At 46.5% G+C, this 16,320-nt stretch overlaps 1 protein-coding gene across 5 annotated transcripts in view; it reads left to right on the top strand.

Moving 5' to 3' along the window:
- IFT38 (intraflagellar transport 38) overlaps positions 1 to 16,017 on the top strand; it is a 56,144-nt gene extending 40,127 nt beyond the window's left edge. For 2 of the 5 annotated variants that reach the window (XM_085237453.1, XM_085237452.1), the window contains exons 10-13: positions 5,079 to 5,186; positions 13,333 to 13,388; positions 14,952 to 15,005; positions 15,496 to 16,017. In XM_085237453.1, coding sequence (XP_085093579.1) covers positions 5,079 to 5,186; positions 13,333 to 13,388; positions 14,952 to 15,005; positions 15,496 to 15,645 — 368 coding nt within the window. In that variant the 3' untranslated portion in view covers positions 15,646 to 16,017. The remainder of the gene's footprint in view (positions 1 to 5,078; positions 5,187 to 13,332; positions 13,389 to 14,951; positions 15,006 to 15,495) is intronic. The other 3 variants (XM_019620683.3, XM_085237454.1, XM_019620682.3) reach the window with 2 other exon arrangements.
- The last annotated feature ends 303 nt before the right edge of the window (positions 16,018 to 16,320 follow it).

The raw sequence follows: 16,320 nt of genomic DNA, 5'->3' as shown, positions 1-16,320 counted from the left end.
CCAGCAGCCCAAGCTGTCCAGAGCCACATCCAGCCTGGCCTTGAATGCCTGCAGGGATGGGGCATCCACAGCCTCCTTGGGCAACCTGTTCCAGTGTGTTTTCTTCCCTGTTCTACTTGCCAAGCAAACTCTTTTTTGACAAACAAGCAACATGTGCCTGGATCCTGTCATCTTACTCAGTGGAACGGAGCAAATAGATGCTAGGCTTTGGGTAGCAGACCACATGGCACTGTTGCAGTGTGGTGATGCACTGAATCCCTTGTAGTCTTTCCACTCCAGAAGTGATGCCTTGAAATCTGATGGCTGCTGAACGTGGAGTGCTTGTCACCCTGCAGCAGAGCAGTGAGTTGCTGGGTGCTAAAACCATACATCTCCTAAGAGAAGACTGCAATTGGTCCATAGCTATCTTGCCTCTTGCTCATAAAATAATTGCAAATTCACGTTCTAATTTAATGGTGTTCTGGTGGGTTCTTGGCCTTTGAGACTGTTAGAAACTGTTACAGTGACTGAATGTGACCCCTCTGTAAAACTGGTCAAAAATGATCTTAGCTCCTTGTTCCTGTGCAAGGCCCCAAATCCCAGATTGAATGGGAATTGTTTTCAATGATTTTATGTTGAATGGGGGATTGTGTTCAGTGATTTCAGGTGACAGAGACCTATTGCTCCCTTTGGCACTGGTATAGCTATCTGTGCTGTTTAAAATGTGAGATTGGGCTCAGTAGCAATAAGCCATTTTAAAATAATAGGTAAGAAAGGGCACTGGGAGCTAACTGTGCATCCCACTGCTGGCTATTTGTTGGGATTTGTGCTCAATTTCATGCCTTAAGGTCTGAACGTGCACCCTTACTGCTGAAGTTGGCAGGAGGACCTCAATCAGTACCTGCTGTCAGCAAGGTGACTTCTCAGAGATGAGCATTTTGTGCTCAGGACAAAAGAAGTTCCCTACTGAAATGTGCATATCAAAGCATTGCTTTCTGTAGCAGAAATGCTAAGTCAGGACTTAAGGCAGGATTGAGCACCTGTGGGAAGGCAGGGCCAGCCCAGGGGAGCTCAGGTGCATGCAATGCACTGAGTGACTGGAAGGGCTGGAGCCAGGATCCACCCCTTCTCAGACCTCATTTAATGGCTGGCAGTGGAGGTGAGGGTATTTTGTTGGAGATCCTTGCCTACCTGAGGCCTCTCAAAGGTAACCAGATTATTTTCTTTGTTTCTGTGCTCACAGATGCTGCATTTCAGCTTATCCTCATTTGTTGCAGCCATGAACTTTGCTATCCCACTGTCACTGCTGTGCTTTCCATCACATCATAGCATTACATTTTCTACTTGAACTGCAGAGATGTGTGTGTTCAGGCTGGCAGTCACAACTGACTTCTCTGGGTACGGTGAGATGTGAATGTGGCTTTGGTGAACTGAAGTGTTCAGGTGGGAACTGCACATCACTCCTCTTTTGATCACAGTAAAGCCTCAATCCATTTCTTTTTTTTTTTCTTCCTTTTCTTTCCCCCGATCTAAAACTTCATATTATTTATTGAATGTATTTCCTTAGTGATCAAATGACTCTGCATATTACCCCACATTTAAAACTCTCATGATCAGTCCGTGTATCTGCCGTGGGTTGTTCTGAACACGCTAGGTGTGCTTTGAAACAGAGGGCATCTTCTGAGATCTGTGCCTCTCAGCCGTGACAGGATGTGCTTTCTGTTCGACTGAAGCAAATAGCCTGGTGCAGAGGGAGGTGTCCCTGCCTACACCAGGGGTTGGAGCTAAATGATCGTAAAGGTCCCTTCCAACCCAAACCATTCTGTGGTTCTATGAAATTTAGTTGACCAAAAGCCACCTTTATGATGTGAAAATACTGAAATCTAAGGCAAGAGTTTAAGATCGCAGTGTGTTCTCTCTTAGGTAGTCAGGTATTTTACCAATGTTCTCTGTGCAGTAGAGAAGTCCCTGCAGTGGGGAACTGGGCCAAATGCAGTTTGTGGGGCGTTTGTTTGGATTATCTTTTCTTAGCAAAACACAGGAGCTTGTTAAAGCACCAAGCTTAAGCTCTAGTAAGCTGCCAGCATTGGCCTGAATTCGGGCACGTGGATTGCTGAGTTACACCTTATTGCTGAAAGTCAAATAATCTTCACATACAGCCATGCAAATCTCATAATCCAGCTACCTTAGAATGTGTTCTGTACCTCGTGTACTAGTATGTGGGACTGCAAGTCGTGTGCTTTATTATCCTCTGTCTTTATACTGCTGCTGAAAAATCTGTGTTTTCTCCATGAGGAACATTCCTTGTCTTCCTTTTTATTGCACAGGGGATGTCACCCCTCCTGAAGCAACAGGTTGTTTTTTCCTGTAAGTGAAATAAGTGAAATGTCACTTTTTTCTTTCTTTCTTTTTTCCTTTTTTTTTTTTTTTTTTTTTTTTTTGGACTCAAGAATATTTTGGTGCAAACAGAACATACTGGGCAAATACAATGAGGACTATGGGGTGAGGGAATCCTATACTGCTGTATGTAGGACAGGTCACTCAGAGCATTGGACCAACCTGCTGTTTCAGCCCACTAGGAAGCCTGGACACAGCTTGTTTACATCCTGTATATTTAAATACATTTTTAGTTATGTTCTCTGCTTCTGTGTCCCTGGTGGTTGGGCCTGGTGCCGTTGTGCCCTGCTGCACCCCAGGCAGAGCTGGACTGGGTGGTGGGACCCGGAGCCAACTGTCACAAAGCAGCAGGTTAGAGCAATGCATTGGTTTTATTGCAAGTGAGAAGTTCTCACTTCTGTCCAGGTGTGGGCAGAGGAGGCTCAGGGTCACAGGCTGTTGCTGGATTTGCCTTTGCAGTCTGGCTTCTCTGTTCCTGCAGCCCACCTTCGCTATAGCAGCACGGTGAAGCTCCATGTTATGCTCTGTGCTGCACAGTTCAAGGCTGCTCAGGGAGCCCCAACTCTTAAGCTCCATAACAAGATTTGTTTCCAAGTCCCAGCACAGCTGCAAAAATGGTGCACTGCATTTACGTGCTGATAATTCACCTGATGACCCTTCTCTTCATTTTTACTGCGAAGTAATGAAGGATTTGCAAAGCATGTAGGTGAAAGCAGGCGTTGATTTGACCTGGTAGGCACACTGGGAGAGCTGAGAGCTGGAACTGGGGCACCGGTGTGCTTCTGGGGGCTGCCCGCAGTCCTCTGCTTCCTAAACACGAGCTGAACGCAGAGAGCTGCAGCTGGATCGCTGGCTGAGGGGAGTTAAAGCATCCAAGGCAGTGGGGGAAAAGGATAAAAGCAATAGGGTAAGAAAGGGGCTTCAGAGGGGCAGAGAAAATGAGTGAAAGAAGGAAAGATTGGATGTGGGAAAAAAAGCTGTGCTGAAGGCATTTCCTTTCATAAAGCAGCAGCTTGAGGCCCTCTGGCCCTTGATTCTCTCTTTGCAGTAGGTACCACTTCTATCTCAAAGCACTGCTCACGGTGGGATCTCTCTGCTGGGCCCGCTTTCCAATGGAAAGGCACTGTGAGGAATTACATGATGAGCAGAGCTTCCTTTTTGCAAGCTGAGCTGGGAGAGAATTCCTATGCATATGGCAAAGGGATGATGGCAGATCCATTCCTGTCCTTGTCACCTTACCCTTGTCTGAAGGAAAGCATGTTTTGCGTGTTTTCTCTGAGAGCCTGTTGCCATAAATGGTTAAAAAATCAGTTTCCTAAAAAGCACAGTGGAAAATCAAAGGCCTGGGTTGGTAGAGCTGTGCCTCACCCAGTGCAGAATGGCATCACGGTGCCTCTGCAGGGCTCCAGGTCCTGTCCCCAGAGGGTGCTCACTGCATTGTCACTTCAGTTGCTGCCAGAAAGCAGCAGCTCCATTAGTACACACTCAGCTGGCAGCTTGGGAGAGCCAGGTGAGAAGGAGGAAGTGCTAATGGGACGTGCATGGTGTGCTCTGCAATGGGCACAGCACTCATAGGGCCGCAGGCAGCATCCTCAGCTCTGGGTGGTAGGGCTGAGAAACAGGAGGAGCACATGTGATATAATCTATAAGCCCAAAAGAAGGGAGGGCATGTCAGTCACAGTGCTGATGGAGGTCTGCACGGGACGTGGCTCTGAATCCTTTATGTAGGCCACGCATGGGTCTTCCCAAGGGGGTTGCCTGAACAAAACCTGGCTTTCCTGAATACCAGCAAACAGAAGCAGCATTCAGGTCACACAGTGATTCGGTCACCTGCCAAAGAAGAAAGTGCAATGCATACAGAAATTGTAGCTAATGCTGTTGGAGCCTTGAAATCTTTCCAGGATATCAAATATATCCCTTGCTGCTATATTTTGTCATTAACTTAATATTGCAGTGAAAAAAAATATGGAAAAATGTATGATATTTGTATATTGCCTGATAATTAAGTGTTGCAAGGATGTGCCAACCCATCGCTAATCATAATTAGTTATTTCCATTTTCAGCTCAGCCGTGTGTAATTAAGTGTACTTAGGAAAGATTTGCTTTCTGTAAACAATGAGCAACTCTTGGAGTGCTGACTTCACACCCAGTCCTGCTGGCTTTGTCACAGCACCACCGATCCCCTGAGGCATTGCAGAGCACTTCTTGCTGGAGCATCGCCCCTCTGTGTTTCTAACCTATGATTAAGTGAAAGGCAGAGTCTAAGGAGACCTTTTTGGTATCACTAATGGCAGGCTGGAAGAACAGGAGATGTATTAGTAAGTTCACGCTTTCCAAAAGCTTTTAGAAGACTTTCATTTTGAACTCAGTTTCTGAAATATCTCCTCCTGACTGTATGCATGGTTCATACTCTGAGAGCGTATTGAGAACATTGCTTCTGGCATGATCTGAGGATGGTCTCAAGACAGCTGTTAGTATTGTACACTCTGTTCATCTCAACTTCTTTGGCACTTCTGTATGAAGATATCTTCCTTAGTGAGGGTGTGGAAGCTGGCTGTTCCCCTGCATGTGTCAGCAGAGCTGTGTTCTGAATTAATCGTGGGCTGAACAAAGAGAGTGCTAGCATCTCTTGTATGCAACTGCAATTCTGGGCTGTTGTGGATTGGTTTGAATGATGTGTATCCTGCTTTTGTTTTAACCAGATAATGATGATTCTGACGTGGAGATTCAGGAGGATGAAGGCTCTGACAGTGAAGTGGAGGACAGGCAGCTCGGGAAGCAGCACGTGGCCTTGGAGATGCTAGTGCCAGGTACTTCCTCCTCTCCTTCCCTGCCTTTATTCTAAAGGACTTGCTCAAAGTATCTAAGTAACCTTAAATATAAAAGACAGTTATCATTCAAGGGCATTGGCACTGCTCTGTTTTTGCATGCTGTAAGTGGTCAGTGTCGTGTGGAGAAAATATAGTACTTTCAGGGAGCAAATTAAGGAGGCTTTACTGAAGGAAGAGAAAAAAAAAAAAGGGAGAACAATCCTTCCTTGGTATTGCCTTCCAGGTTCAGAAGTAGCTTTGTACAAAGCCTTAGCAAGGTATTATGATTTCTCACGGCGAAGTATTCATTTCCCTCTAGGTGTAGACATTATCTATGGTAGGGTCATCTTCAAAATGAGACCTTTAGTGAGTCTGCAAAGCCTCCTGCACTGACAGCCGTGGGCACAGCACACCTGGGTTACTTCTGCCAGGGAAGGACATCTGACTTCTGTTGCTATTACGCAGAGTGGAACTTCAGCCTCTGGCTGCTGATTCCCACGGAGCCCAGATCAGGAGCAACTCAGAAAAATAACAGACTGGGGGTCTGTCTTACACTTATATGGGAAAAAGTGAAACCAGAAAATAGAGTTATTTCTCAGCAGTGTTCTTGTTGGCTGTGAATGGTTCTGAGCATCAGCAAAAGCCTCTCTGGGCTCTGGATGAAGTGCCAGTGTGGGTAATTTCATGTACCACTACTTCTGCTAGAACTTGCTATTTGGATAGGCTGCAGATGTGCTTTCTGCTCTCCTCTTTCTTATTGAGACCAGAGCAGGAAGCTGAAGTTATCAAATTGATACAATTCAAGCACTTTTATCCACATTTCTGCTTTTCGTAACAATTGAAAATTCTTGAAAAAGTGCCAGAAGCCCTCTATTGGTGAACAACTTTTACAGTTACTCAGAGAAAAGTCTGTACACTGTTTTGAGGGCTGGCTGTAGCTGCCTGTGATGCCTCATCTGAGCGGCATCCCAACAGAGCATCCAGTTACTGGCTGCAGCTTCTGTGGGTCTATTCCTGATCTTCTATAAACTGCTTCTGCCACGTGATTATCCTCTGGCTTTTGCATGTTCTCAATTTGCAGCTTGCTGACTGCTTGGTGGCCATGCTGATTTTTGCTCACAGTATCTTTGTGTAATTTGGAAGTCTCCCTTGGCTTGGTCCTCTTTTTGCCTCTCACGTTCTATGAACCAACTCCAGATGTGTTCTGATGGCTTCTGAGATGCCTTTTGCACAGTTCACCCAGGAGGAGAAAGGCTGCATTCTGTCATTCTTACTCACTGCATTCCAGTCCTACTGTGCTCCAGCACAGTCTGTACTGGCAGAGGTGGATGCAAACATAGTTAGACTTAGGGAAAGCATTATTTCTGCCTTGGTGAGCCAAAGCTTTCCTTCCAGAGCACCAGCCTGATCCAGACAAGCAGCTCCAGCCTTGGGTACAGGCTCCCATTTGCCTCTTTCTGTGTAAATGGGCCCTTCTGGTCCTTCCTCAGCAGTGAGGTGCTGTGTTTGACTGTGACCCTCATAAACTGAAGTGCTGGAGTCAATGTCAGGAGCTGAGATTAACGTCAAGGTGCTTCAGCTTCTTTGGCAAATTGAGCCTGAACATTTGCTGGCCATTTGTCGTTAAACAGAGTCTGTACGAGTCCTTCAGCACAGGTAGTTTGCATTTAAAATGCATTTAAGGCAGCATAATAAGAACACTATTTTTATTAATTACCACTTTTTCTCTTCGCTTAAACTCGAGATTCACTTTCTTTTGAAGGATTGTCTTGTTATACAGCTCAGAAGTATCATTTTCTTTGTTCTCTTGCTGGGAAGAAACAGACTGCTGTGGTCAGTTCCTGCGATGTGATTCAGTTTTACATCTCTAATTAACAGGTTATTAGTACTCTAAGAGAAGATTTCCTCCCTCTGTAATAAGAGGGCAGATATTCCAATGTGTTTCACCATTAGAGGAGCAAGATTCATAGGGAGAGATAATCACTCTTATTAGGCCACTTGGTATAATTGAGGAAAAATCAACGTAGTTTCTCTCTCAAGTCCTTTCAGCAGGACTGTCTAAATGCAGTCAAATGCCAACTAAAATGCAGCTTTGACAGTATCGCTCCTGGTTTTATTCTTTTGCCAATTAAAAGACTTGAAGGTATAGGATTTAGTCTCCCATGGAGCAGAAAAGAGCATGAGCTGGAGGAGACGTGACAGGCTGCCAGCTCTTGTGGTACACAGAGAAAATCAAATCTTTATTTCCCATGTACAAAGAGGAATAGACTGGTTAGGAAGGGAGTTGAAATGGGTTATGGAGCCTTTGTCTCCACAGAATTTAAATTTTTACACTGATTCACCAGTACAGCCACCAAAGTGGTAGGTGCTGGACAGCCTGTTTTCATACAACCAGAATGGTTAAGGTTGGAGAAGACCACAAAGATCATCACATCCAGCCATCAACACACCCTGCTGTGCCCACTGCCCACGTCCTCAGTGCCACATCCCCACGGTTCTTCAGCACCTCCAGGTGACTCCCCCACCCCTGGGCAGCAGTGCCAATGCCCCACCACTCTTTCAGAGAAATGCTTCCTAATATCCAACCTGATACACAGTTACAGGCAAGTCTCCTTGATGTGACTTCCTGAATAAATCCATGTGTTGCTAATCATTTGCTTTAATAAGTGAGAGTGTGTTGATTTATCATCTGCATCTTTTAATTGGAGTATTGTAAATGTAAATAAAAATTCACATCTACGTTTATTCTCTCTGGCTGTAGATAAGTGAGGCTGTAACACAAACAAAATTGCAGATGCTTGAGCTTCTGAGGTCAAACTGTGAGTTAGTGCTGGTGTTTGGAATAAGGCTCTGTTTTGTCAGGGAGCCAGGGAAAAAGGAGATCTTGCAGTGTTGCAAGATCTTAACCATCTGCAATGCAGACAAGCCTATCCCCTGAAGCAAGCCATAGGCCAGTGCTTTAGAGCAGCATGGTTGTTCACATGCAGATGGTACAGGTGTCTGGGAGACAAATGCAAAGCCTCATCCTGGGGATGTAGAAACTACCATTCCGGGTCTTTCTAAGAATCTATCCTTGAATTAAAGTGGATTTTACAGTGATGTTGCAATGATATATGCAGATCCATCTTTTCAGTCTCATTCATCTGGAGGTCTGGAGCACAGTGTGGCACCACGAGCCAGAGACAGCACTGGCACACACACTGAGCTTGGAAGAAGGTAGGCACTGGAAATGTTATTGAATGGAAGAGAAGGGATTAGTGCTGTGCCTATCTGTAGTATCCTCCATGCTGCCATGGTCTTCAGCTCCCACATATCAGTCATCCAAATGTTATAGCTCCTGTCTCCTTTTGTTGCTTCAGTACTGAGGAGCAGCATTGTCATGTTAGGGCTATGGAGACCATTCTGTTTCTGAGAGCTTCAGCTCTCTTTGGTCTTTCTTGAAAGAAAACTGCTTTATCAAATGCTGAATGTTGCTCTGCAAATAATCTGCCCACAAACAGGGAGAGCCTCTTACCTTCACAGAAGTGACCAGAGGATCAGTGTGATAATGAAGAGCTGCAGGCAGATTATTAGCGAGACTGCTTGCAAGTGAATGGATAAAAGCCTGTGAAAATCTGCACTGTCTAATGCAGTGAAAACAAATGTGTCAAGAGCAGATGAGAAGAGAGGATTTTTTATTTTTTAAGAAAGCCAGGTGCACCTAACTGAAGAGGGTGGAAGCAAATAGACAGTAATTGAAACAGAGATGCATCTGGGGATGGGCAGGGAGAGTGGCTCCATGGACATGGGCTGGCTTGCTGTTGCCAGCTGCTCTGTGCCTGTGGGGTTTTCCAGGCCTGGAGAGATGGATCTCAGGCAATGTGTGCAGAGCAGCACATCTGAAGCATGCTGCTTTTATGGCACAGTCAGTGTTTTGAGATGATGATGGTACTTAGCTTCCCTGTCCTACTTCTTAAGCTTCTCTTGGTGATGATTAAGTAGGAGCTGGCTGCAGACAGAGGGCTAGAGCCAAAGATAGACTGTGTGCTGGGGAAAGGCCACAGGGGGTGAATTAGCCCTCACATTTTCAGAGGGAATGGGAACTTTTGCAAAGCAGCAAGAAGTCCTCCCTGGAGAGTCTGCACAGTCCTGCTCCAAATCCCTCCTCAACACACGAAGTCCTGATCTGTTCTCAGTGGTCAGACTTCTCTTGTGGCAGTTCTCTCCCCAGCTCATAACTATGTTCAGGCTTCTGCTGCTAAATTTCTAGAGCTCCTTACTTCTCTCCAACCTCCTCCAGTGCACAGAAGCTAGGGGCATGCTGTTGGTGTGAAGGAGAACTGAGGGTTTCAGTTACAAATGTGCAAGAGCTGCCTGCTCCTTCCTTGATGCCTTTCCACATTCAGTTCCTGTGGGTGTCACTTTTTAAAAAAATATACATTAAATCTTAGTTGTATTTCTTTCCTTCTCTCAGTTCCTAAAGGAAATTACAGTTTTAAGTCCAAGATCAATGTACAAGTGCATTTATCTTTACAAACAAGAGATGGTCAACAGTTCTGCAGGTTTTCTCAATGTGTTGTGTTCTTGGCTTTAGTGGAAAGGAATTCTGTTGGGGAAAAGTATGCTGTGGCCCACTGCAATTGTCCAGGTATTGTTGACATGTGTGATCCCAGCCCTCATCTCTCAGCTCCTTCCATACATGCAGAGCTGCCTCTTCCTTGCATGCAGCTTGGTGCAGGATGCGGTTTCCTCTTTCACTGTTCCCCCCAGTCAGTGTGTTCAGGAGCAGCGATGAGGATCTCAACAAATTCTGTCCTTGGGAACATCACAAAGTGTGATTTGACTCTTACTGGGGCTTCGTGAGATCAAAGAGGAGGGAGAACTGTCAGCACTGTAAGTGTTTCAGGAGCCGGGGGATCTGACTGCAGTGCTCTGAGGAAACTCATCTGGGAAGGAAGAACACCAACGTAGCAGCTCTTCTGATCTTAATGCATTTCTGTGCAGATCTCTGTAGTTCCTATCATCCAGGTAAGGGTCTGCAAAGTATTTGTTTGCTCACATGGCAGCTGCTGGACAGGCTCGTGCAGCTGAAGAAAGGGGAACAGCCAGGTGTTTTGGGCACCACTGAAAAGGGACTTCACTTTGGAATTCGTGGAAATGAATTTGTCTTAACTTGAAGTAGAAGTCACTGCCATCATACCATCATCATCATCATCTCCCTGCAGAGATGTCTTTGGTTGTGTGCTTTGTGTCATCAAAGCTAAGTGCTCGCTGGGATGGAGGAGGTGTGTCTGTATGCTTTCAGCTCTATTATGGCCACTGCAACGCTGGGCCTAGAGGAGGAGGAGGAAGGGCTGTAGGGCTGAAATAATGGGGTTGAGGCAGGTGATTCCCTTCCAAGCTGATTTCCTTTTCGTGGAGGGTGTAAGAAATAGAAGTATGCTCATCCTGGGCAGCAGCTGTAGTGTGCTTCACTCATCTCTGTACTTTAGCAACGCCTGGAAAATGCTGCTGAGATCAGAGCCTGCTGCTGAGGGCTACATTCACGCATAGGAGGGCAGTTCCCAGAGGGTGCATGGATCAGAAAGGTCAAGTAAAAGACTTGTCCTGATTTTCTTTGTGAAGTTGGGAGCTAGAGGGAAGGGAGCTCACAGTAGAAATCTGAATTAAGAGTGGGAAACAGATCTCCAAAGTAGAGGCAGGTTTCAGCTGTAAATCTGTTTTCCCCTCGTGGTGGGTTTCCAAACCTCTCAGGTTAAGTTCCTTGTCAAGAACAGGGTTAACATGTACCCACCACTGAGTAAAAAGACAAATCATTCCAGTCCTGCGGATCCATTGTAGGCAGCTGCCCAGGTAGTACGATGGTAAGCATCACATGCAGAGGAAGAGTGGCAGAAGGCTTAAAATCGTGGATGCACGTTCACTTCTGATCCTTGATAGCTCAGTGGCTGTTGTACTGTGATTGGATTCGAATCTAAAGGTGCAGTGAATTACAGTCTGTTCATTATGAGCATTTTACCTAATTATCACTTTGTACAGCCTGTCCCAGCTGAATTCACATTGTCTGTAAGCCAACATAAGAGGCTTTCACCTGCCTGGAAGCTGCGTGAGCCTCTGGCCAGAGCGGTGCAGCACTAATGCCACAGCAAGCTGAGCCCAGCTAAACAGAGCACTGCACATTTCAAGTGCCAGACAGCCCTGTGGCTGCCAGCTCTGCCTGGTGCAGGCAGACATGCTGCTGTTCCTGCCTCCTCTCCAGCACACAGGGATTTGCACTGTGGCTGTCTGTTGCTTCGTGCTCCCGCACACACAAAGATGTGGAGTTTGGTGTCAGAGCTCAAACAAGGCTCCCACCTTTGTCACAGCTCTTCTTGTGACGTGGGAGATCTGTCCTCTCTCCTGTTCAGGCAGCAGTGTGTGGCTCTCTTCATGTGATGCCCTGGTTCTCTTTATATTCAGGACCTCTCTCTGCTTTGTTTTATCAGCACATTGCACAAGCTCCCTGCTACTTTCTCCTTAAGGTAAGCATTCCCTGTCCAGCACTTCATGCTGTGAGCATTCTGCATAGCAGTTAAACTCTTGGACCAGCCTGAATGCTGAGTGGAAAAAGCTATTTTGTTGTCCTCTAATGATGTTTGCTATAACTATCTCTGAACTTACAGGTTAGCATTTATCAGAGCAAATGTCTCTAAAGCTTGAAGAGAGCTCCTCTGTCCAGGAGTCGTCATATATTCCATCTCCACTGCCTGTGTTGTCAGCAGCTGGATAAACAGAGGGCTCCACTTCTTATTTAAAGGCATGAGATCCTATAAGTTACCTGTCTTGACACAGCAGGGGTGTTTTTGGGTGAGGTAGGTAACAGTTTTCTACAGCTAACCCAAATCAACCTACAAAGAGGGCAATGTGGGGAGCTACACAGGAGGTTGGACAGTTGTTTTGTGCCCATGCTAAAAAAAAAAAGTATATATTGTATAGATGTGAAAAATCTGTATCTGTCTGACACGGAGAAAACTGGTGATGGGGGTGATAAATGGATGAGGAAATGCAGTGGTGACAGCAGTGTTGTTACACAGGCATCCAGTTAGTGCTGAGTGACTGCCATGGCTGCAGGAAGCGAGGCTGAGCCAGCCCCATGTGGAATTCCCCCATTACAGCTCCGCTGTATCCCTTCCAGCTTCCCTTCCTGGCAAGGAGAACCATGCTGGCATCTTCACCATTTCATACAGCCTTTATATATCCCAAAGTACTTAAGGAAGGCTTGAGCACGTTAGCCCTTCTCAGAGAATTCCCTACGACTAACTGCCTCTTCAGACTTGCACGTCGTATTCTCAGCAAGAAATTCATGAGGCTTGCCTTGGCATTGCCTAGGATTGCTTTGAGATGTCAGTCCCTGATGGAATATCAGGAAAGATCTGAGCATAGGAGGGCTTACCAGGGCAAAAGGCAGGCTTTTGTTCTCTATACGCTAAAGCAGAGGATAATGCCATTTCACAGAATCATTTGGGTTGGCAGGGACCTTTTGAGAGCCTTTAGTCTGACCCCTCTCTACTCAAACAGCATGAGCTCAAGCAGCCTGCCCAGGAGCGCATCCAGTCAGGTTGTTTTGGTTTGAAGACAAGAAAGTGTCCCTCTTTTGTTCTGATTGATTGAAGTGAGAAACTGCTGCTGTATTTCCGATTGGGTTTTATTTGACTTCACTTTCTAACTTCCGTCTCTTAAATCCTTCTGCTAGCAATTTGAAATCTTGCACACCCTAGGATGCTCTTCTGATGAGGAATATCTGTGTATGATAATCATACAATCTCTTAGCCAAATTTCCAGTAAGCCAAATAGATGGAGCTGTGTGATTTGGGAGCCTTGCCCAAAGGTATAAAGAGTGGTCAAAAATTGCCATGGAGTTCCTCACGTGTATTAAATCTTAAGATACGAATCTCTTGAACCTGCTCTGCGCTTTGGCTTACAGGACTGTCACAGCTGCACAAGGTGGCTCTAGCAATACAACATTGTCAGCCTTACCCTCTTCACCTTCTCCTGGGTTAGCAGGCACGCTGGCCTCACATGCATTGGGACTTCATCCTCTCGCTGCCATTTGGTTGGGCTCTGAAAGGAAACCCTGACCTTCATCTTTCATTTTCTGGTCTTCATAGTGATTCTCTTTGCTCTGCAGGAAGAGCTGGTGCCCGGATTGTGGGAACAATGCAGGGTGGAGACACAGAGGAAGATGTAAGTAACCAATCCCACGTGCTTGCAGAGCTCCTCTGACAATGCTTTAGAACACCTGCCCTTTCCTCAGCTGGAGAAACAGATTCTTGCCTGTTCACTCTCTGTGCCATGGGCTCGCTTTTCCCCTTCTTCTCTTCAGTTGGCCACTCTCTCCTCTTCAGCACACGCGCTTTTCCACTGTTCTTTTGCTCTTCAGGTCTCTGCACATTGCCCTGTGCTTTAACCTCAGCCTGCAGTGTGTAAGTTGTGGCACACAGGCTACAGGGATGCTGCTTTGCTGAGCAGATTAATAGGAGGGGATCGGTAGCAGGAGTTGTATGTGTTGGTGTGAATCCCCAGATTGACTCTGAAATCATACCTTTTGGAACCCTCTCGCTGAGCTGTGCTAATGTACAGCATCTCAAGCACCAGTGCTGCAGGGGTGCATGGGACAGGGATGAGAGCTGAAGTCTGAGCTGGAGCTCTGGACTCCCTGCCTCACAGATATAGCTGTGTCAAAGCTTTGCATCTGGGTAAAGCTGACCTGATGAGCAGATGGCAACTAGGTTTGTAGAGCAGGCACTGTTCTTACTGCTATGCTCAGCCTCTGGTGTATGTCTGACTTTTCTTGCCTCTGGGCACTCTTAAGTGGCTACACCTGTACTAGAAGATAAAACAGAGCCTTTGGCCTTGAAGCCAGCTGTTCTGATATGGCTTGCAGCCATACAACAAGCTCTCCATCCCAAAAAGGTGCCTGTATCTAAGCTGACAGCCAGGATCTGTGGGGATATCCTGATCCCAGCTGATGTTTGGGAAAATGCCAGCTGGCACAGCCCAACCTGTGTTAAGAAGTGGTACAAACACTTAAAAAACGTGATGATTGTGAGCTCATGTTTGAGCCAGTACAGCTCGTACAGAGCCCTTCTGTCTGACATCCAGCAGACATCCCAGCCAGTGCTGCCTGCCAACGAGGAGGGCGTGCTCAGAGTTCAGTCATCCCTGCACTGCTGGACCATGTTGATCCTCTCAGCTCTGCCTCTCATTCTGTCCATCCTCACCTTTTCTCAGGAAATGAGCTTACAGACCACGCTCTGCTGTTTGCTTCTGCCAGAATGGATCGAGCTGAGGCTGGGCGCTGCCTTCTAGGTAGTGCTTTATGCCTTTGGCATTTGGACCCATTTCTGGGTAGGGTCAGTGCTGCAGGTAAAGACAGTGCACCCTCAGTTACAGCACTGCCTGACTGTCATCGACCATGTCCTTGCCAGCTTTGTAACTTCTCCACCCTTTCCATTTCCCTTTTTTACCACATACTGTTTGTAGTCCCTTCCTATGTCTCCATCAGCACAGCCCCACATATCGAGAATGTTTCAGACAGGATTACCATATGGTGAGCAGCTCTCTGGGCACCTGCCTGAGCTCGACAGTTCAGCCTTAATTTCTCCCATTTTCATTGTAATCTTTTGCATCCTTCCCTCCTGCTCCCATTCTGGTTACTTTTTTTTTTTCTCTTTTATGTTCTTCTATTTTTTCATTTCTTTTTTTCCTGCTCTGCCTCTCCTGTTCTTCCCACTCTGGTTGTCCAAGGGGAGAGCTGCCCCAGCACAGCCAGGCAAGCATGGGCTCATCACCAAGGCACAGGTGGGTTCCTCTCCTGCAATTTTTCTTCCACTGGGCATTGATTCTTTGGCCTCACAGTAGGTATCGCTTTGAAGTTCTGCAAGGCTTTTGATATCACAGATTCAGCAGAAGTCAGGAAGTTCATTTTTGGCAGCTCTGTGAAGCAGGAAAGGGTGTTTGCTGTGAATTGAGTGGAGCAGCCCATGTTGAGTGAAGTGGTGGGAGCTGCTGCTGGGAGCCATGGGGGCATTCTGCTCCCAGAGGGGCTGAGCTGTGGGCTTCCATTGGTTTGGAAGAGCCTGCTGCTGCTACCTGGGACAAGACCAAAGCTGGAACTGCACCTGTGCAGACACGTGGCCTTCCCATAGCCCTCAGGTGTGTGATTGCACTGGGTGCATGGGAGGGAGCAGCTGAGTGCTGGCCAGGAGCACCGTCCTTTGCTTCTGAGCTGCCCAAAATGCCTCACATCTGAGAGCTGAAGTGGTGGTGAAGGCTGTGTGCTTTCCTGCAGGAGGAGTCGGGGGATAGTGAGATTGACCTGGATGATGACGAAGATGAGGAGGAGGATGTGGAAGATGACAGCATGGAAATCTCCCCGAGCAAATCCAGCCACCGAGCAAAGAAACCAGAGCCTCTGGAGGAAAGCGATAATGACTTCTGACCCTTCAGCAGCAGGACCAGGAGGCACCTTGAAATGCAGACTTTGGAGAGCACGTGGGCCAGGAGCTAATAGCACCCTGCCTTCTGAAAAGTGCTCGTCAGCATGAGTTCAGGAGTTGGTAAATAATGTTCATTAAACTTGAAAATTAAACTTGGATTGCCAGTCTTGTGACTGCAAAGTATGAGCAGTTTATCCATAACGAGAATCACAGTAATGTGGAGTGCTGTTATTTCCATAATTGCATTAGAACTGGCCCTCATGCACTGCAGCGCCAGAAGTCTCACTCCAGTGAGCATCGTGTGCTTGATTTCCCTGTGCTTTATTATAACCAAACAGATTTTTTTTTGCCTTAATAAAGCTGGATAAAAGCTGCTCTGGGAACACATTCAAATTAATTTTAAAAGTGGCTTAAATAATCTATTTATCCTAAACGTACCCTTTCCTTCATCAAGGGTTTGTGTCTGCAAAGGGCAGTTGGCCTAAGACAGAAGGTTACAACTGGGAAACCAGTGTAAGGATCCTCAAAGCAGCATCTCACAGTGTTTCAGCTGTGTCCTTGGGAGCTGTTCTCAGGCTTAAGCCATGCTTGAGTGTCCTCAGAGCAACCGTGTGAGACTGCGCTGTGATTAAATCCATAGGAAATTAGCCCTTTAATTACTCCTTTGCAGCAGACTG

The sequence above is a fragment of the Meleagris gallopavo genome, chromosome 16 (assembly GCF_905368555.1).
Source record: "Meleagris gallopavo chromosome 16, MGAL_WU_HG_1.1, whole genome shotgun sequence".
NCBI classification, from domain to species: Eukaryota; Metazoa; Chordata; class Aves; order Galliformes; family Phasianidae; genus Meleagris; species Meleagris gallopavo.
Note: the sequence above shows the minus strand (reverse complement) of the source record. Positions and strands in the feature narration are given on the sequence as shown.